The 17959-nt window shown below is 37.0% G+C and overlaps 1 protein-coding gene across 13 annotated transcripts in view; it reads right to left on the bottom strand.

Annotated features, from left to right (window-relative positions):
• Positions 1-17959, bottom strand: part of EMSY (EMSY transcriptional repressor, BRCA2 interacting) — a 119247-nt gene that overhangs the window by 96665 nt on the left and 4623 nt on the right. For 7 of the 13 annotated variants that reach the window (XM_027774247.1, XM_006141017.3, XM_006141015.3 and 4 more), the window contains exons 3-7: positions 10684-10783; positions 9153-9227; positions 7796-7837; positions 3996-4171; positions 1908-2060 (exon numbers count right to left, since the gene is read on the bottom strand). In XM_027774247.1, coding sequence (XP_027630048.1) covers positions 1908-2060; positions 3996-4171; positions 7796-7837; positions 9153-9227; positions 10684-10783 — 546 coding nt within the window. The remainder of the gene's footprint in view (positions 1-1907; positions 2061-3995; positions 4172-7795; positions 7838-9152; positions 9228-10683; positions 10784-17959) is intronic. The other 6 variants (XM_027774261.1, XM_006141023.3, XM_027774254.1 and 3 more) reach the window with 4 other exon arrangements.

Here is a 17959-nt window from a genome sequence, read left to right as displayed (position 1 = left end):
TTTTTTTTTTGAGAGGTTTTTCGCTATAGGGCGCGTGCGCTCGCCAGAGAGAGAGAGAGAGAGAGACATAGAGACAGAAAGCGAGAAATCACCCCCAGGAGGGATGGTCACGCCGCAATCCCTTCTCCTCCATTCTCCTCTCGGGATCTTGGGCACGCACGCACACGCGCCCGGCGTGAGTTTTAAGCCACCGGGTCCAGGACGCGAACCGCGGTCAACTACATGGGAGTCCAGGGACATAGCTATTACATTAACTGCTGGTTCCCTGCAATCATTCTTTAAAGAATACTACCTATCGTCAATGACCTTATCATCCAATAACCATCAGCTTCAAACCACCTCCTCAGTGAAGCTTTCCCTTACTTCTTTAAGCAAAGCTAATCTAGGTCTCCTCTGAGCTTAAAAAGCACTTTGCATTTTCTCTTCTCACCCCATGGCAACATGACTGTTTGCACACCTCCCTTTATTAAGGAGTCACCAGAGAGCAATGACTAAATCTTATTTGTTTCCCAGAATTAGTGCCTTGCACATATAAAATTAGGTGAATAAATGATTATGTCCCTATGCTGTCTACATGATTTCTGAATATAAAGCAACAAACTTCCTAAAACTTTACATACTATGTAAAATTGTTTCTTCCTATTTGGAATTTGCTTCCAGTACTTAAAGAAAAAATAGATCTCTACACTTATGGTGAAATTGACAGAAATCAGATATAAACCTAATTAATGGCTTTGGATTCTTGGGTTTGTTCTTTCTTTATCCACTAAAGCATACATTGCTTTTACTGACTTTAAAAAATCAAGTAAAAAACATAGCAACTTAACATAGGAAATTTCGACAGAGCAAACATAAAAGATTATAAAACATAAAGCATGGAACTGGTGATGAAATATAACTCCTTATACCTTCAATTTTTAGACTTTAAATAGGATGACACTGACCTAGAACCATCCCTGTCTAAAACTCTGCCTGTAAAAATTACAAAGAATCAAATTTGTGACTATACTAAGAAAAATTAAAATAAAAAATTAATGATTTCCAATTTATATCAAAAGCATGGCAAAAAAATATTATTTTTTAATTTGCTATAGGACACATGTGCATGCCAGAGAGAGAGAGAGGGTAAGTAAGAAATCACCCCGCAAGGGAGATGGCTACACCACTATCCCTTCTCCTCCATCCTCTCCCTTGCAATTTTGGGCAAATATGAGCGCACACACAGGTCTAGAATGTTTTCCAAACCAGGTCTATGACTCGAACCTCACAGTTGGCCAAGTGGGATCCAGTTGCCTTAACCACTATGCCACCTGGCTGCCTCTAAAATAAATTTAAAAATAAAAAGCAGCACTGATATGATAGAACTTAAAATCAAACAAAAAACATGATTTTGGAGATCAAACTGTTTCACAGAATAGAATAAAAGATAAAAAAAATCTTAATTACTATTAACTAGAAATATAAAAGATGACTCTAGAATTGCTTCACCAAATCTAACAGTTCAATACGCTACATTAAAAAAAATTTAAGCAAATACTATAAAGATTACAGTTATAGGAATAAATATTAAGTAAATCACATAAGCGTATTCCTTCAGTTTCTATTCACAACATGTCTATTCCATGGCAATCAAAATAAGTGAATACCTGAAGGATAATACCGTTCAAGGGCAGATTTCCCACAGAGAACAAAAAAAAAAGTCAAATCTCAAACCCCCAGAACTGATTCAAAAGCAATGTATACCTAGCCACATATAAAGAACAGAATTCTTTAGCACCTTCAAAAACAAACCACTGCTAATAGCTAGTGGACCAATGATTTGATCAGGAATGCAGCTCTGATCAGAACCAATGCTGCAGCAGTTGCCCCAGGCAGCCAGCCCTGACAGCACTGAAATTGTCACTTACTTTTGACATAAACAGTACTTCCACTTGGCAAGACAACTACATTGGAGGCAGGACTGGCAGGTCTTGGAGACTTAACCGTTGCTATGCTGCCACTTGGAACAGGGGTAGAGGTTGGGGTTGACGTGGTACTTGTGTAGGAATAGCAAACCACTACTGAAGGAACGATAAAAAAAGTTTGCTGTTAACTTTCACCAAAACTCTACAGGCATACATAAAGATTATTTTCATTTTAGGCCAATTTTAACATTTTCATGTGATCAGAAGTTACAGGCCAGAACTATTAATAGTTATTAGGTCCATAGGTAAAAAGGTATTATTAATTTTTCCTAAAAACCCATAACTTACATGGGTTTCCCGTAAGTATTTAACACCTTGTCTATAGGTGACATTGCAAACGACGAATAACAATTACAAAGAAAACAAATTTAATACTATACTGAGGAAAATAAAAATCATCTTTCACCCATAGTAGGTATTGGACAACAGGCATGTAGTTGTATTCCCTTTCAATACTAAAAACAGAACTAATGCTAGGATGATAAATAATTGTTCCCTAGCCGTAGCAATTTCCAAGATGGCTACTAAGGGAACCAAGATAAGATTCTTTCTATAAACCAACTCAATAATCATTTGCCATCTAAGCAGTACAACAATTACTCAAAAAAAAAAAAAATAGTAACACCATGTTTCAACCTCTTTATCATTCAATGAAGGGACACAGTTCAAAAGCAAGAGTGGCTCTCAGGTACCATTTAATGGACACCATGCACTGTGCTAAATCTTTCCCATATATTATTACTAATCCTCATAATACTACATCCTCATTTTAAAGGTGAGAAACCCAAGGCTCACAGAAGGTGAGACTTACTGGAGGTCACTTAGAGAAGAAATGGCAAACTAAGAGTCAAACATAGATTTGACTACTGGAAATCCTACATTCTTTCCATTCTACCAGAGTTGGTAGATGGAAAAGGTAAAAGCAAAAAGGAAGGAAGGAAGGAAGGAAGGAAGGAAGGAGGGAAGGAAGGAAGGAAGGATATTCACCAACAACAAGAAAACAGGAACTCAATGGAGGCCAATTACATACTGATAAATATCTCCCTCCGAGTACATTTTCCTTCAGCCTTAAAAAGAGCCTAGCATGCACGAAAAGAGTGCTCCACTGCTCCAAAGGCGAGGAAAGAAAAGCCAATTCCCCAGTGTAATCTAACACACACATTGTTTCCTGAATCATTGTCATGTGACACCAAATATACTCTCTCAAATTTCATATTATTCTTGGTGGCCTCAAGAGAATTCAAGGATTTTTAAAGCATGTGTCAATTACAAGATTAAATAACAATAAGAAAGTATTTCCATTTACCACAGAATGGATGTTGACTAGAATAGAGAAGTTAGCATAAACCATGGATTCCAGAAGATAAAAACAAAACTTGTGTTTTCTAAAGCTACAAGTTTAGCATCTTTTTATAGCAGTTCATGACTTCTGTTATCTTATTTTTTTAATGTTATCCATTAAGGCCTGTATTTACTTCTCTTTTCTTATTGTTGTTTTGTTTTTGTTTTTGTTTTTGTTTTTAAACACCACCCCACACACCCCATAAGGTACATGCACTCAATGCACTCAACAGAGACATAGAGAGAGAAAGTGAAAACTAACCTCCCCCTCGCCCTCCGGGAGGATGGCCATACCACAATCCCTTTTCTTCTATTCTCCTCCTGGGATTTTAGGCACACATGCACACGTGCCCCACATAATTTTCAAGCTATCAAGGTTCAGAACTCAAACCGCGATTGCATGTGGGAGGAGTCCAGCAACTAAACCACCATGCCATCTGCTGGCCCTCTATTCACTCCTAACAAGACATAGTGTTATAAAATATTCATTCTAAGAAGGCTTTTGGCAATTTTTTGATTAACATAATTTGCACTTTCAACCAAAATTAGATTTAAAATTGACTGAGATTAAAAACCTGGCAGTTTCCAGTTTCAAAATCAGAATTGTCCACTATGTTTCATAATGGTTAAGCACTGAGATAAAAACAGATGGCAAATAAAATAATAGTAGAAAAATGTTTCTTTACTCACCTTCCTTGCTTCCGGTTTCTGCAGGCACTGGAAGAGACGCATTGTGCTGGATAGCTGCATTGGCAACAGCATTCGCTGTTACAGTGAAGGCAGTTTGGGGAACCAGCCGGGGCATCAGTGGTACCAACCGACGACCTTCAATGGACCATTCTGAAGAGCTATTAGGTCCAGACATACTAAACAAAAAAGAAAACACTGCTACAAGGGTTCTCAATCACTAAAAATGAATCAAATAAATATTAACTTTTTTACTTTAAAAAAGTACCCTGAATGAACAGGAGAGGCTTTATTTTAAGCAAACAAGATCAAACTTATGAATAACTAGAATTTAGGAAATGTCACATACTTAGGTTCTTACATATTTTATTCTATAATCTTAATCTTATCATGAAGATAACTGAAACTATGAAAAAATTTCCTAAGCCTTCTAAATAAATATAAATGTTGGTTTAATTAATTTAAATCTGGCATCACTAATGACAACTCATTTTATTAACTTTCAGAATTTTAATTAAACCAAGAAAGTAAAGAGCACTTACAATTTTAAAAATCAAACTTTCCTTAATAATTAAGGATGGACTTCACTGAATCTTCGCAAAATTAACTGCCTGCATGGACAGAGGTTCTAAGGCTTTCAAACAAGGAAAACTGAGGCAGTAAACGAGGGAGACTAATCATTGAAAGACAGAAAAGGGTTGTGTCTGTAACAGCATGTGTCACTGATAATGTATTATATTACCATCCTTCCTGTTAAAAATAAACCAGATCTGAGGACAGTGGAAGAAACTTGCCACTACTTTTATTTTTATTTATTGATGCCACTCCTTACTCTTAAGAAGGATTTAAGGTAATTAGACTCTATCTTTAGGCAGACACCTCTCTTGGTTTCTCCACCCTAAATTTCTGGAGTCCATTTTACCCCAGAATACCACCAGAAGTTAACATATCAAAAGTTGACATATCAAAGGTGGTTGTGTCAACTCCTTGACTTGGCTCCATGAAAGACCCTGACTAGTGAGTAGTGTCAAGGTTTAAAATTTACCAAGGAAAAAAATCAATCCCCTCACTAGGTCAGAAATATTTCTGCACTTATTTCAAACCATAGCTTCTATGCCCCAGCCTAGAGTTTAACATTGCTATGTCCACTCCTTCTTCAGATTTAGGTAAGAATGCACAAAAGCCCTTGTTAATAGACAGAAACGGTGATGGTGATGATGATGATGATGATAGTGGTAGTAATGAGGACAGTTAACATCAATTAAGAACTTTCTATGTCAGGCATTGTCCTAAACATTTACATGTATTAACTCAGGTAGTTCTCTCTATAATCCTATGAAATTGGTAGTATCCTTGCTTCCATTTTATAGGTGGACGTTGTTAAATAACTTGCCAAGGTCACACAACTAATGAATGTCTCCTTCAACAAAAATACATTACACTACTGAAATTATCTCCCACATCATAAATGAATAAAGTATAAAAATAAATTTCTATCAAAAACTTTTATGTCTAACTTTTGCCTTTGATGTAAACTGATTGGGTTCTGCTATCTAATTACTACCAGCTTTCACTGAATAGAATAAATTATTTTCAAATTTTTTAAGAGAGATTATTTTGCAATAGGGACAGTGAACTCACTGGAGAAAACGAGAGACAGAAAGCGAGAAATCACCCCTCAAGAGGAATGGCCGAGTCGCAATCCCTTCTCCATTCTTCTCTTGGAATTTTGACACAGGCACCCAGCATGAATTTCAAGCCACTAGGCCCAGGACTCGAACTTCAGTGAGATATGTGGGAATCCAGCAACATAACCATTACACCATCTGGTATTCCTAATAAGTTACTTTCCAATTTAAGAAGGATTTAAGTTCGGTTCAGAAAGGAATTTCTAGGAGCTGATTAATTCAATGGGTGTTGTGAAAAATAAATTTTCTCATGGTTTAACATAGTCCTACCTAAAGCAAGGAAAAGAGGAGTTTTAAGACCCCAATAACCCTCGTAAATTTGTTATTACATATTCTCCAAGTTTTTGCTAGCCTGAAACAAAGAATGGCACAAACAAGAAAGAGAGACAAACAAGAGCTATAGATAATTGTTAAAGAAAAAATATTCTAAAAGCTATTCAGCATTTTATAGGTTTACTATCTTGCTATCATTTTAACAGGATATTAATTAATATACTCTCTTGATGAGAGTCTGCTGCACAAAGTGATGTCTACACTTACCTGATGCATTGTTTAAATGGTGGCAAAAAATATGGAAGATTAATAATTTGAAGCATAAGAATATATGCTATTAAAAAGACAAAACTTGCAGTGCAAAAGACACAACTGCAACTTTTAGATATTTCTATGAATCTTCCAAATTTCCACTCATGCAAACATGCTCAAACTTTTTTTGAGTAAAAAAATTAAATATCATGCTAGATCGAAAATTCCCATTTGCTTAGTAATAAGGGTGCAAATATGTATTAGTTGCACAAGTCATCTAAACTGAATTTTAAAAAACTTAAAACATCTTACTGTAAGGCTTCACTGGGACACTTTAGTCTCAAGGGTGGAGAAAGACCTTGCTCTAGCTCCCTTCTGAGAAACCTAAGATGATACTAATGAAACTACCTTGGTCCTCACAGCCTTTGATGTGCAGGGTACCTAAGAAATCCTCATCCTCACACAGAGTAGCCTGTGAATGTTTGATTGATGGAGAAAGGGCTAAGAGCCAAAATTCCAGAAAGTCACTTTCTCCTACCAGATGCAATGGCAGGCCAGAGTGATCCAATAACATCTGAAGCTCCTTGACATCCAGGACTTTACTACTGTGATATTCTGACATAATTCAAAGCTGAATTAGAGTACCCAACTTAATTAAGTGGCCTGGTGCCAAACAATAAACATTATGCTTCAAGCCAGAAACCCACTGCTTTTGTTTCCCCTTCTGTGCTCCATCTTCTCAGCTTTCTCATCACCTTTCAACCACATTCCTTCTGGCCTAAATGCTGTTTTCAGTGGGGGAGGGGAATGGAAAGGAGAAAGGGAATGCAGTCCCTTCTAATGCATTCCTCCAGTTGTTTCTTCCGGCTGGGTGCTGAAACCATTCTCCTATAGATAATCTTTGGAACTAGGCTCTTGCTGTTTCTGAGGGGAAAGGGGCACAGGAAATGGGAAGGATGATGGATCTACTTCTTTATCAAACCCCACTCACTGACCCTTAGGTGCAACAAGTAACTAAACTAAAGTATATGGTCAAACTAAAACCATAATATAAAACATTAAAGCAGGAGTATCGAAAGACCTAAGACACTTACAATTACACACTGAAGTAAACTCTTTTCAAAAAGTGAAATTCATGTATTAAAGAAATTTTTTAAAAGGAGAGAATAAAAAGAAGAAACACAGGCAGATAAAAGCCAACTCTCAATTATCCATGCTAATGGAAAGAGGAGGGAAAGGGAGAGGTTAAATAGATTAAAGAAACCCATATACCATCCAAAAATATTTTGACAAATATTTGCAAATTCTTCCACCAAACCTTTTCCAGGACAACTAACAAGTAGTAAAAGGACTAATTAAAATTTTTACCTCCTCTCCCTTCCCACCCTCTGACTAGAGGTACTCCCAAGCAGCAAAATGGCTAAAGGGTGGGCAGTGGGCAGTATTAGGAGGGGGAAAGGGGAAGAGAAGGAAAAGCAAGGGGCGTGGTTTAACTCATAAATGGAAGAATGTGCCCCTGAATAATTGAGAGCTTCAATTTGGAAATAAATACAAGAAAAAGCCTGAAATAATAATAACCTATTTGCATACCTGTAACTTGGTCTTTCACCCAAATATAAGGATAAATTCATTCTTTAAAGGGGAAAAAAGGAAAAGGAGACTAAATAAATGTTATCCTTTAAGTATGAAACTGATGCATCAACTTACAACTAGTTGCCCCACAATACTGTTCCAATGATTCAAAGTACTAATTTTGCTAAGTGCCTCTCAACGCAAGCTCGCTCTTACTACTTTATTATCTAGAACGTAAATTTCCATTAGCAGTTCTCAAATTAGAATCTAGGCTTGGTTATCATTATTTTTAGAGCAACCCAATTCAAAAGTTTAGAGCAAATTAAAGAAAGAACATATTAACACTTAAATGTTTCAACCATGTTAGCCTAACAACTAAACACTGTCTCTAATAGAAAATGTCCAAATTTCTACAGTGCATACCTACCACTAAAGAACCTCAAAATTCTAAGATAAAACGCTAAACCTTCAAATTATGTGTTAAAAAGGTAGTGTCCCATTTTATATGTTAAATAAAATGAGGGACAATACAGTGAAGCACATGAAGTTAATGGATCTTTGGGGTCGAATACTTCCGATTAGTTTACACTATTTATTATATTACAGAAATGCACTGACTTGTTCATGAAACATAAAAATAGAAAGCAATGTTATTAAACTATAACGTATTTGATGAAATGTTTCTATCATCTTGTATTAACATTTAAAAGATCATTTATTCCTTTCTATTCTTTGGGAGGCACTGTCTCCACACATACTTACTTAATGCTTGATCCCTACCCTCAGTCCTTCATCACCCTCCACCCATCTGTCAAACAGTTACAATGATGTGAAAAAATTCTGAAAAAATCTTTTATCATTTTCTCTTTGTAAAATAAATTAAGATACATATTCATATTTCTTAAAAGTAAAATATACATAGTTACAGATTTTTCTTGTGAATCTCAAATACATGAAATAATTAGAATCAGGTACCAAATTTTATAATGCCTATTTATAAAGCAATGCATATATCAAGCACATTACAAAGAATCTCTAAGGGGGTTTCAATTTTAGAGGGCACACTATTTTGTTACTAAACTTTGTTCAAGTAAGTAAATCATCTGCTCAACTGTGGAGGTCTATAGTTATACAGAGATTACATTGTAACAGGATTTGACCTAGTACTTAAAGCTTGCCTAACCAAAAGCAAAGAGAATAACCAACTGAATAAACAGTTAATGCAGCTTTTACCTCTATGAGCAGGATCCCTGATTAAGAGATACTGTTGTTAATGTAAAAGACTCAGGAATCTGCTACACAATAGGAAGATTGTTTCAAAACTGCATTATACTACATCATAAAAAAATCAGGGGTGGTACGACTAATGGCTTACTTATGTGCAATTGTTGTTAACCGTTCATCGTTTACTGCTCTCCGAACTTCAGCACGGTGGCGTTCTGTTGAGATGCTATGAAAAAAAATAGCCATTATAGAACTCTGCCAAGCAGGCAGCTCTTTTCTATATTTTTATTAATGTGTAAGTCAACATTTGGGTTTTTTTTTTTTTTTTTTGAGGGAGGGGTGTTCAAGATTACTTTGTGAAAAGAATTAGACAGAAGCCTAACATATATCTTCAAACAATTTAAAGTCTTAGAAAGGATTTATACTGATCCTGTGTAACTGCAGAAAGAATCAGTAGCAAATGAGAAATCAGAGAAGACAAATACAGCCTGATATCAAGGCATTACTTCCAAATCTCAGGAATGTCAAACCATGGACAAGATTAGTAAAGCTTCCTGTTATCTAAATATGCAAACAGACACTGAATGACTTCCTAATCTTGACTGCTGAAAAGAGGATTTAGGCACTTAGAAAAAGTCTTCCAAGGTCTTTTCTAAAGCTTGAGAGTCTTTAATTTTACATTCAGTGAATATAATGAAGAAATGAGAGTGGCAAATAATCTATTTTCTGTGGCTATATGCAATAAAACTTGACCCCAGAGTAATACTTTATTATTCAACACCTCAGCTGTGTGTCTTCTATATATTATGTTACCAATGGTCAAATATGCTTATATTGATCCTAATTAAATAAATGAATATAAACAACTAATAAAAGACTATACTCATTCCATTCATAATACTCAATAAAATGAATACCATTCTTCTCACTGTATTCTTTATCGCTTAAGCTAAATCCATACCAGGACAAAAACATTTAAAGGGCAATAGTTTACAAGGAAACATAAACAAAATACATAAGTTGTTAACAATGAAAACAATAAGACTAAGAATTTGGCTTAGTAACATCCTTATACTAATGCTAACTAAATAACAAGAAGAGTTTCTTCCATATTTTCACTTAAAATAAAAAAAGCAGGACAAATGGTTTAAGTGTAGGTAAGACACTCGAGTTAACCATAACATTTTCTGAGAAAGTTTAAGATATTAGACTGTATCGAGGTCAGTATCAAGGAACTACTGTCATTTGGATTTTTTATTGGATTTAAGTGCCATTCTAGTGGTAAGCAGAAGGGACTGACTATGCTTAAGTCTATGACTATAAAATCACTACTCAGTTGAATAAATTAAGGCATTTTTGCTTACATCTTCTTCCAGCAGATGCCACATTAAATCATCATATCCACTTGTCATCTATTCATAGGTTAACTACATCAAAAGTACCTCCTTTTCTCAGGTGGTCCAAGACAAAAATAACTTGCCTTAAACCCTTTCTGATTTGATTACATCATGAATGGTACATTATATAATTTTCTGTTACAGAGTACACAAGTGGGATGGGATCTCTAAGCACCAAAAATGTGAATACCTCTGATCTTCAACTTAATTTGAGAGTAAAAGTAATGAAACTCCTCAAAGTGGAATTTCTAGAGTCACATCTCACAAACGTGTACGATAATTTACCTAAGAACTTTTGAGAGTTCTCCAAGAAGATCTTTCTTTTCCTTGGTGAGATCCCCCTGTGCCCGAAGTGCACTGATAACTCCAGCATATGCCTCCAATTCTAGAAGAAGAAAATTATTTTAACAAGATAGGCCTTCAGTATTTTAATACTATACCTATGGATGGTGAAACTTCAGGGCAAGAAACCTAAAAATCAATCAAATGCAAATGTGTTAATTCCTCTCAAAAATTTTACTACTAACAGGTTAAAGTATGACCTTTATAATTTCATATCATTTTGTTTTTCAATTTCTCACAGAATTCATGTATGTAGAATGTTTAGGTAGGAAAATCTAAAGACATATATTTGTCTCACACATTGTCACCAAGAACATTTAACTCAGATGCTACCAACTGGGAATAAAGTAAAAGTGATATAAGGATGGTAAGAGAAGTTCTTTAGCATTACTGAAAGGCAGCTTTACTGATCAGCCCTTGAAATAACTCCTTAGGTCGACCTATGAATTCAAACTATACCCCACCTCCCTCCTGAGGAGCCGAGTATTGTGAATACTGGGCAACTAAAAAAATTCCAGAACAAAAAAAGATTCTGGCTATAGCATTGCCACTTATCAAGTTGTGTGACCCTAGGCAAGTCTATTCTCATCTCTAAACCAGTTTCCTTATTTAGAAGAGACTTTATAGGTAAGTAACTTCCATATCTAAGATCCTTAGCATCTATAAAACTATCATTCAGGGCTGGGCCTACAGAGAAAGCCAGATCCCACAGGATCAAGTTCAATAAGGTTCAAGTCTAGGCCCCAGCAGCTTAAAAATATGCTGTATGCTTGTACAAGATCCTGATGAGAGACAGAGTTGGAGGAAAAAAGGAATGTATATGACCAGGCCACTTGGGGGGTACACATGCATTCTCTCTCTTTCTCTCTCCTTCTCACACATAACCACACACCCTCTAGCATTACAAACAATAATAATAGCTAACTGGGAGCCAGCCCCATAGCACACAGGTTAAGTGCTGTGGAATGGAAGCCAAATTCCACATGACCTACTGTAGTCTGAATCTCAGCCTTGGTGGCTTAAAAACATGCCAGGGAGGGAACCGGCAGTTAGCGTAATGGCTATGTCGCTGGACTCCCACGTAGTCGACTGCAGTTCACGTCCCGGACCCAGTGGCTTAAAACTCACGCCATGTGCGTGCGTGCCCAAGATCCCGAGAGGAGAATGGAGGAGAAGGGACTGTGGCGTGACCATCCCCCCTGGGGGGGGTGATTTCTCGCTTTCTGTCTCTATGTCTCTTTTTGTCTGTCTGGTGAGCGCACACGCCCTATAGCAAAAATCTCTCCAAAGAAAAAAAACATTCCAGGGAGCCACCAGGTGGTGTGATGGTTGGGGCACTGAACTCCCATAGAGCTGACAGCAGTTCAAGTTCCAAACCTGGCAGCTTGCTTTCTCTCTAGTCAAATTTTTAATGATAATAATAATAAATAATAATTCTATTGTTTTTTATTAAAAAAAAAAAGAAAGGAAAACATGCTAGGTACATGTGTGAGCATGTGCTCGGGATCCTGATAGGATGGAAAGAGGAAAAAGGACTGTAGTATGACCAGGACACACTGACGGGTCCTTTCTTTCTATCCGGTGCATGCATGCATTCTGTGGCATTAAAAAATAAATAATTACTATTGAGTTGCCGGAAAAATCATGATGTATTTTTTATTTGAAAAAAAAGCATCATGTCTTTTCCAACAACTGAATAATTAGGAAACATAAAATTTTCTTTTAACAATCAAAACATAACATACTGACAGCTTCACTTCATTTTTGCCATAGAAACAACCATTATGAAATGAAACTGTTAGTCTCTGAAACTGGTTAAAATATAAAACCAGGGCCAGCCAGTGATGTGGTGATTAAGGTAGCTTGATCTGATGACTAACTGAATGGTTCAAGTCCCCTGGTGGTAAAGAAAACATACCAGAAGTGTGTGTGTGTGTGTGTGTGTGTGTGTGTGTGTGCGCCTCTGAAAGAAGAAAGAGAGGAGAAACAAGAGCAATGTGACCATCCCTCATGAAGAGATTTCTTACTCTACTCTCATCTCTCTCCACCAAGGGCATGCATACTTATAGCAAATTACTGGGTCATTAGAAAAGCCATGATGCATTTTTTTCTATGTTTTTCTATGTAAAAATGCATCATGACTTTTCTGACAACCCTATGAAATATATACATACACATGGGCCAGCAGGTGGTGTGGTAGTTAGGGCACTGGACTCCCACATGGTCAACTACAGTTCGAGTCCCAGACCTGGTGGCTTGCTTTCTCACTTTCACTCTCATTCTCTCTCTGTCGCTATCTGGTGAGCATGTATGTCCTATAGCAAATTAGGAGAAAAAAAGATAATAAAATTAAATAATTCTTTAAAAATATATACATATCTGTATCTCAAAAATTCTCAATGGCCTCCAATGAACTACGTGTGTTTTTCAGTATAGCCCCTGTACACCACTTTTATGTATGGGGGAGAATTTAAAAATTTCATGGAATGAAATTATAAATTTATATTACTGTAAAATATCTTAAAAATCCATGCATAGGTTTTTCATAATAAGTACTTTGTATAAACTTTTTGAAGATCATCCTTATAGTCCCCTTCTAGACTGACTTTAACCATGGCTTGTGACTTGCCTTCATTAACCGAACATCAGCAAATACAATGTAAACAAAACCTTGCTAAGCACTTGCACCTGAAGGCCTTGCTCTCTTGAAACCCTCACATCACCAAGCTGGGAAGAAGTTCAAAATGAAAGGCCACATGAACAGAGGACAGGCCATCTCCACTGGACCTATTCCCTTGCTATGTTACCAGCTGAATATAGCCATGTTAGAGAGATTAGACAAGGCCAGCAACCCACAGAATGGCAAGAAATAGTAAAAGAGTTGTTGTTTTAAACCATTAACACAATAAAAGGTATAAATGAGAAAAACAAAATAGTGGAAAATTAATGTTCAGACTAAATTATCTTCCATACCCAAGCTGCTTCAAGTATTTATTTGTCAATACCTGACACACAGCACTCAATAACTATGAGTCAAATAATGAACATATGCATGCCTGCCAACTTGGTACTATACCAATAATAAACTAGTAGTCTCATCCAGTTCATATTATTCAGAGATCTGACTATCAAAGGAACCTTTATGTAGAAGAATAGTTTGACTACATTAAATAAAAATGTTCAGTCCAACTGAATTATCCGAAGTGTAAAAACATCCTGTATGTTCAATCTGTGCTGGATATTATGTAGACATTTCAAAGGACAAAGCAACTTGCTCTGGAAATACTTAGTTTCAGGAAACCATTTAGCTCTTATCAAACCTAGACCAGAATTCAGAAAGTCACTGAGGGTAACCAACTAAGAATTCATCATACTCTAAATATGTATACCCCCATTTAAGAAATATGGTATTCAGGACCAGCAGTTGGTGTAATGGCTATGTTACTGGACTCCTATGTAGTTGAGTGCAGTTCAAGTCCCAGACCCAGTGGCTTAAACTCACGGCTGGGCGCGTGTGTGTGCATGCCCAAGATCCCAAGAGGAGAATGGAGGAGAAGGGATTGCGGCATGGCCATCCCCCCTGGGGGCTGATTTCTCACTTTCTGTCCCTCTGTCTTTCTGGGAGGGAACGCACCCTGCAGCAAAAACCTCTCAAAAAAAAAAAAGGAAAGAAATATGGCATTCAACAAATCAGTATTGAATTCTATCATATACAGGCAGTGGGGTCAGTCCTGCCCTCACAGAGTTAACTCTGGACTAGAGCTACATTGAAACAAAAGAGACAATTAGGATACAGTTTACATACAGTGGTAAAAGCAGAGGAGAAATGGTCACCTGTCTTGAAGCATAAACTTTAACAGAAAGAGCTATACTGTGGGCAGGGTAGAATTCAAATGTGCAAAAGGAGTAAAGGGTAAAAGGGCAGATAATACTTCACAGTATTTCAGTTAACTTCAAATAACAGTGGCTATGTTTCAGAGTTTCACACTAAGGTGAAGTAAAAATATATCTGTACTTGGGTAGTCACTAATTCACACCAAATTACTAACTGAACATTATAACTACAAGGTGCTGTGCATTGTTGGAAAAGTCATGACGTGTTTTTATATGCAAAATGTATCATGACTTTTCTGATAACTCAAGGCTTATATGAACAAAACAAGGTCCTTATCCTTAAAGCGACTAAAATCTAACAAGGGATCTAAAATATATATACAAATCAACTACTGATATTTTGAAGATTTTCATTCACTACACAGGAAAAGAAAAAAATGAAATGGAAAGTAGGGCTGGCTCAGGAGCCTACTAGGTTAAGGAAGCCAGATTCCACGTGGCTGATCACAATTAGAATCCTGGCCCCCATGGCTTGAAAAACACGCATGGTACTGTACGTGTGTGCTTAAACTCCCAAAAGGATGGAGAAATGGAGAAGGGATTTTGGCATGATCATGTCCCACTGGGGCTGAAGGAGATGCTGACTACCCTTTCCGCTCTTCTCTCTCTGGCAACTGTTCATGCCCTCTGGCAATTAAATTTAAAAACAAACAAACAAAAACAGAAAAGGAGTTTGTAGCCAGACTGAGAAGTACCTACCGCTAAATTAAGTTTTAAAAGCTTCCACTAGACAAGATTCAGTGACTGGTTGATTGTGGAAATAATAGCAAAGGAAAGGAGCCAGGTTTTGCAATTTGCAAAACATTTAGAAGAATGGTATTGTCAAAAAGAAATGGAGAGCAGAGAGAAGAAGCGGTTTGAAGAAAAAGAAAAAGAAGTTCACATTTGACTTGTGGAATTTATAGAAATCAAGGCACTATTTCAAAGAAAATCAAATTAATTAAAGAAATAAGACAAATAGGGCCAATCATCATCATGGTGGTTAAGGCAACTGGATCCCAAATGGCCAACTCTGCAGTTAGAATCAAGCTGCCTCTGGCACTGACAACTTGAAAGACACACCAGGTGCTTGTGCGTGAGTGCCCAAAATCCCAAAAGGAGAAATGTAGAAAGGACTGCAGGGTGACCATCTGCCATGGGAGGTACTTTCTCACATTGTTTGTGTCTCTGTCTCTCTTGGTTGAGCACACACACCTCCTAGCAAAATTTTTGAAAGAAAGAAAAATATGACAAATATGTCTTACATTTCAAGTCTCATTACAAATCTAATGGAGAGGTTATGCACAAAATTAAGAGGTGACAACTTCACACACACAAAACTGGGACTCAACAGTTATCACAGCTACACAATCCAGAGCACCTCCTCCCCAGTTATCCCAAAATTTATTCACTAAAGAACCTTTATGATTTCTCTAACCTCCTTCACACCTGTTAATGTCTATTTTGAAGAATATCCTCAGATCCTGACATATTTCAAACCGAGTTCAATTTCTGATATATTTTCGAGTGCTATTCTATTGCAGCACTAACTTAACACCTAAGTATGATGAAATAATAAACACATGTAAACATCCCAGAACAGAAGATCTGCCAAATCATTTTTATAAAGTCCTCATCCCATTTTAAACAAATCAACCATTCAATTAAACTATAGCCCATCAAGCCCATGTTAAAGAGTTACAGTTCAGAAGTAATCATTAAAAATAGGGCAAGAGGCACAGCCTAGGTGAGGTAATCAGCGGAGTACTGAAATGCAATGCTGAAAGTCACAGAACCAACTAGGGATTCAGCTCTTCGCCAGGTCAATCTAAAAAATGCAGATCATGGGAGCCATGTGCCCAAAATCTTGACAAGCTGGTGGGCTGAAATAAGGGGATGGCAATATAAGGAGGCCCTGTTGAAGGTTCTTCTTTTTCTCTCTCTGTCTCTCTCTCTCTCTCATGCTATCATGAATAAAATAAACTTAAGAAATAAATAGGGCAAGGAAATGCAAAACAGAAGGGAAGAAACAGATGATGTGGTACATTCAGTAATATCATAAAGACATTCTCTATCCTAATTTCTTTATATTTCAGTAAAATCTAAGTGTTTAGCACTTACATTTAAATGACTTATAACAATTTTTAAAAGTACAGAGGTAGATTCAACTCCATCGCCTAGTGATTAGATAAGCCAGATCCCACATGGCTGACCACTGTTTGCGTCCTGACCCTCATAGGGGTCAGGCAAGTGTGCCTGCCTGCCCAAACTCCCAACAGGATGGAAAATGAAGGAGATGGGGCTATGATAAGAACATGCCCGACTGGACTGTGCTTTTTCCCTCCCTAACTCTCTCTGTCTCTTTCTGGATAGTGCACATGGCCTCTGATAATTTTTTTTTTTAAAAAAAGAGGTAAGGTTTTTTGGGGTTTTTTTTGTACAAAGTGAATTCTCAAAATTTCTTAGGATAATTATTAAATTCAGTACCTCCTCTAAACTTTGGGTCCAGGAACTTGAGTTTGAAGGCAATTCAAAGTTTCATTGTTATGATAATGAGTCAACAGGTGGGGAGGAAGTCCTTTTCCAAATCACTATCAAGGCTCACTTCCCAAAATGAAGGGTCATTGGAGACTATATTACTGTGTAGGATGGCTGCTTTCCTTTGTACAGAGGCAGTTCTTCAGCAGTATTACCCACAGAGCTCTGACTAAAATTAAGGATAACTTTAGACTTAAAGGTTATCATTCTAGTATTTAAACATAATTTCTTGATCACTGCCCCAATACATCCTACTGTCTTTGTGATTTGTTCCTCTGCAATTATTTCAGCTTTGAAATACAAATCCAACTTTATAATCAGCAGTTACATTAGTTAAATATAAGTGTACAGAAAACTATCTTCAAATTAGTACCAAAAGTTTAAATATAATTTTTTTTAATGAAAAAAGAATTAACACTCCCATCCCCCTAAACCAACTCTCTTCAACTTGCTAAAATACAATGCTAAGAAACGGTTTCAAAATGTGTTTTTCTGGGAAAGGTTTTTGCTATAGGGCACGTGCACTAACCAGAAAGACAGAGACAGACAGAGAGATAGAAAGCAAGAAATTAGCCCCCGGCTGGGAACCAGCAGTTAGCATAATGGCTATGTCGCTGGACTCCCACGTAGTCGACCGAGGTTCGTGTCCCGGACATGGTGGCTTAAAACTCACGCCAGGCGCGTGTGCATACGTGCCCAAGATCCCGAAAGGAGAATAGAGGAGAAGGGATTGCGGCATGACCATCCCCTCTGGGGGGTGATTTCTCGCTTTCTGTCTCTATGTCTCTCTCTGGCTGGCTGGCGAGCA

The sequence above is a fragment of the Tupaia chinensis genome, unplaced genomic scaffold, assembly GCF_000334495.1.
Source record: "Tupaia chinensis unplaced genomic scaffold, TupChi_1.0 Scaffold000047_1, whole genome shotgun sequence".
NCBI classification, from domain to species: Eukaryota; Metazoa; Chordata; class Mammalia; order Scandentia; family Tupaiidae; genus Tupaia; species Tupaia belangeri.
Note: the sequence above shows the minus strand (reverse complement) of the source record. Positions and strands in the feature narration are given on the sequence as shown.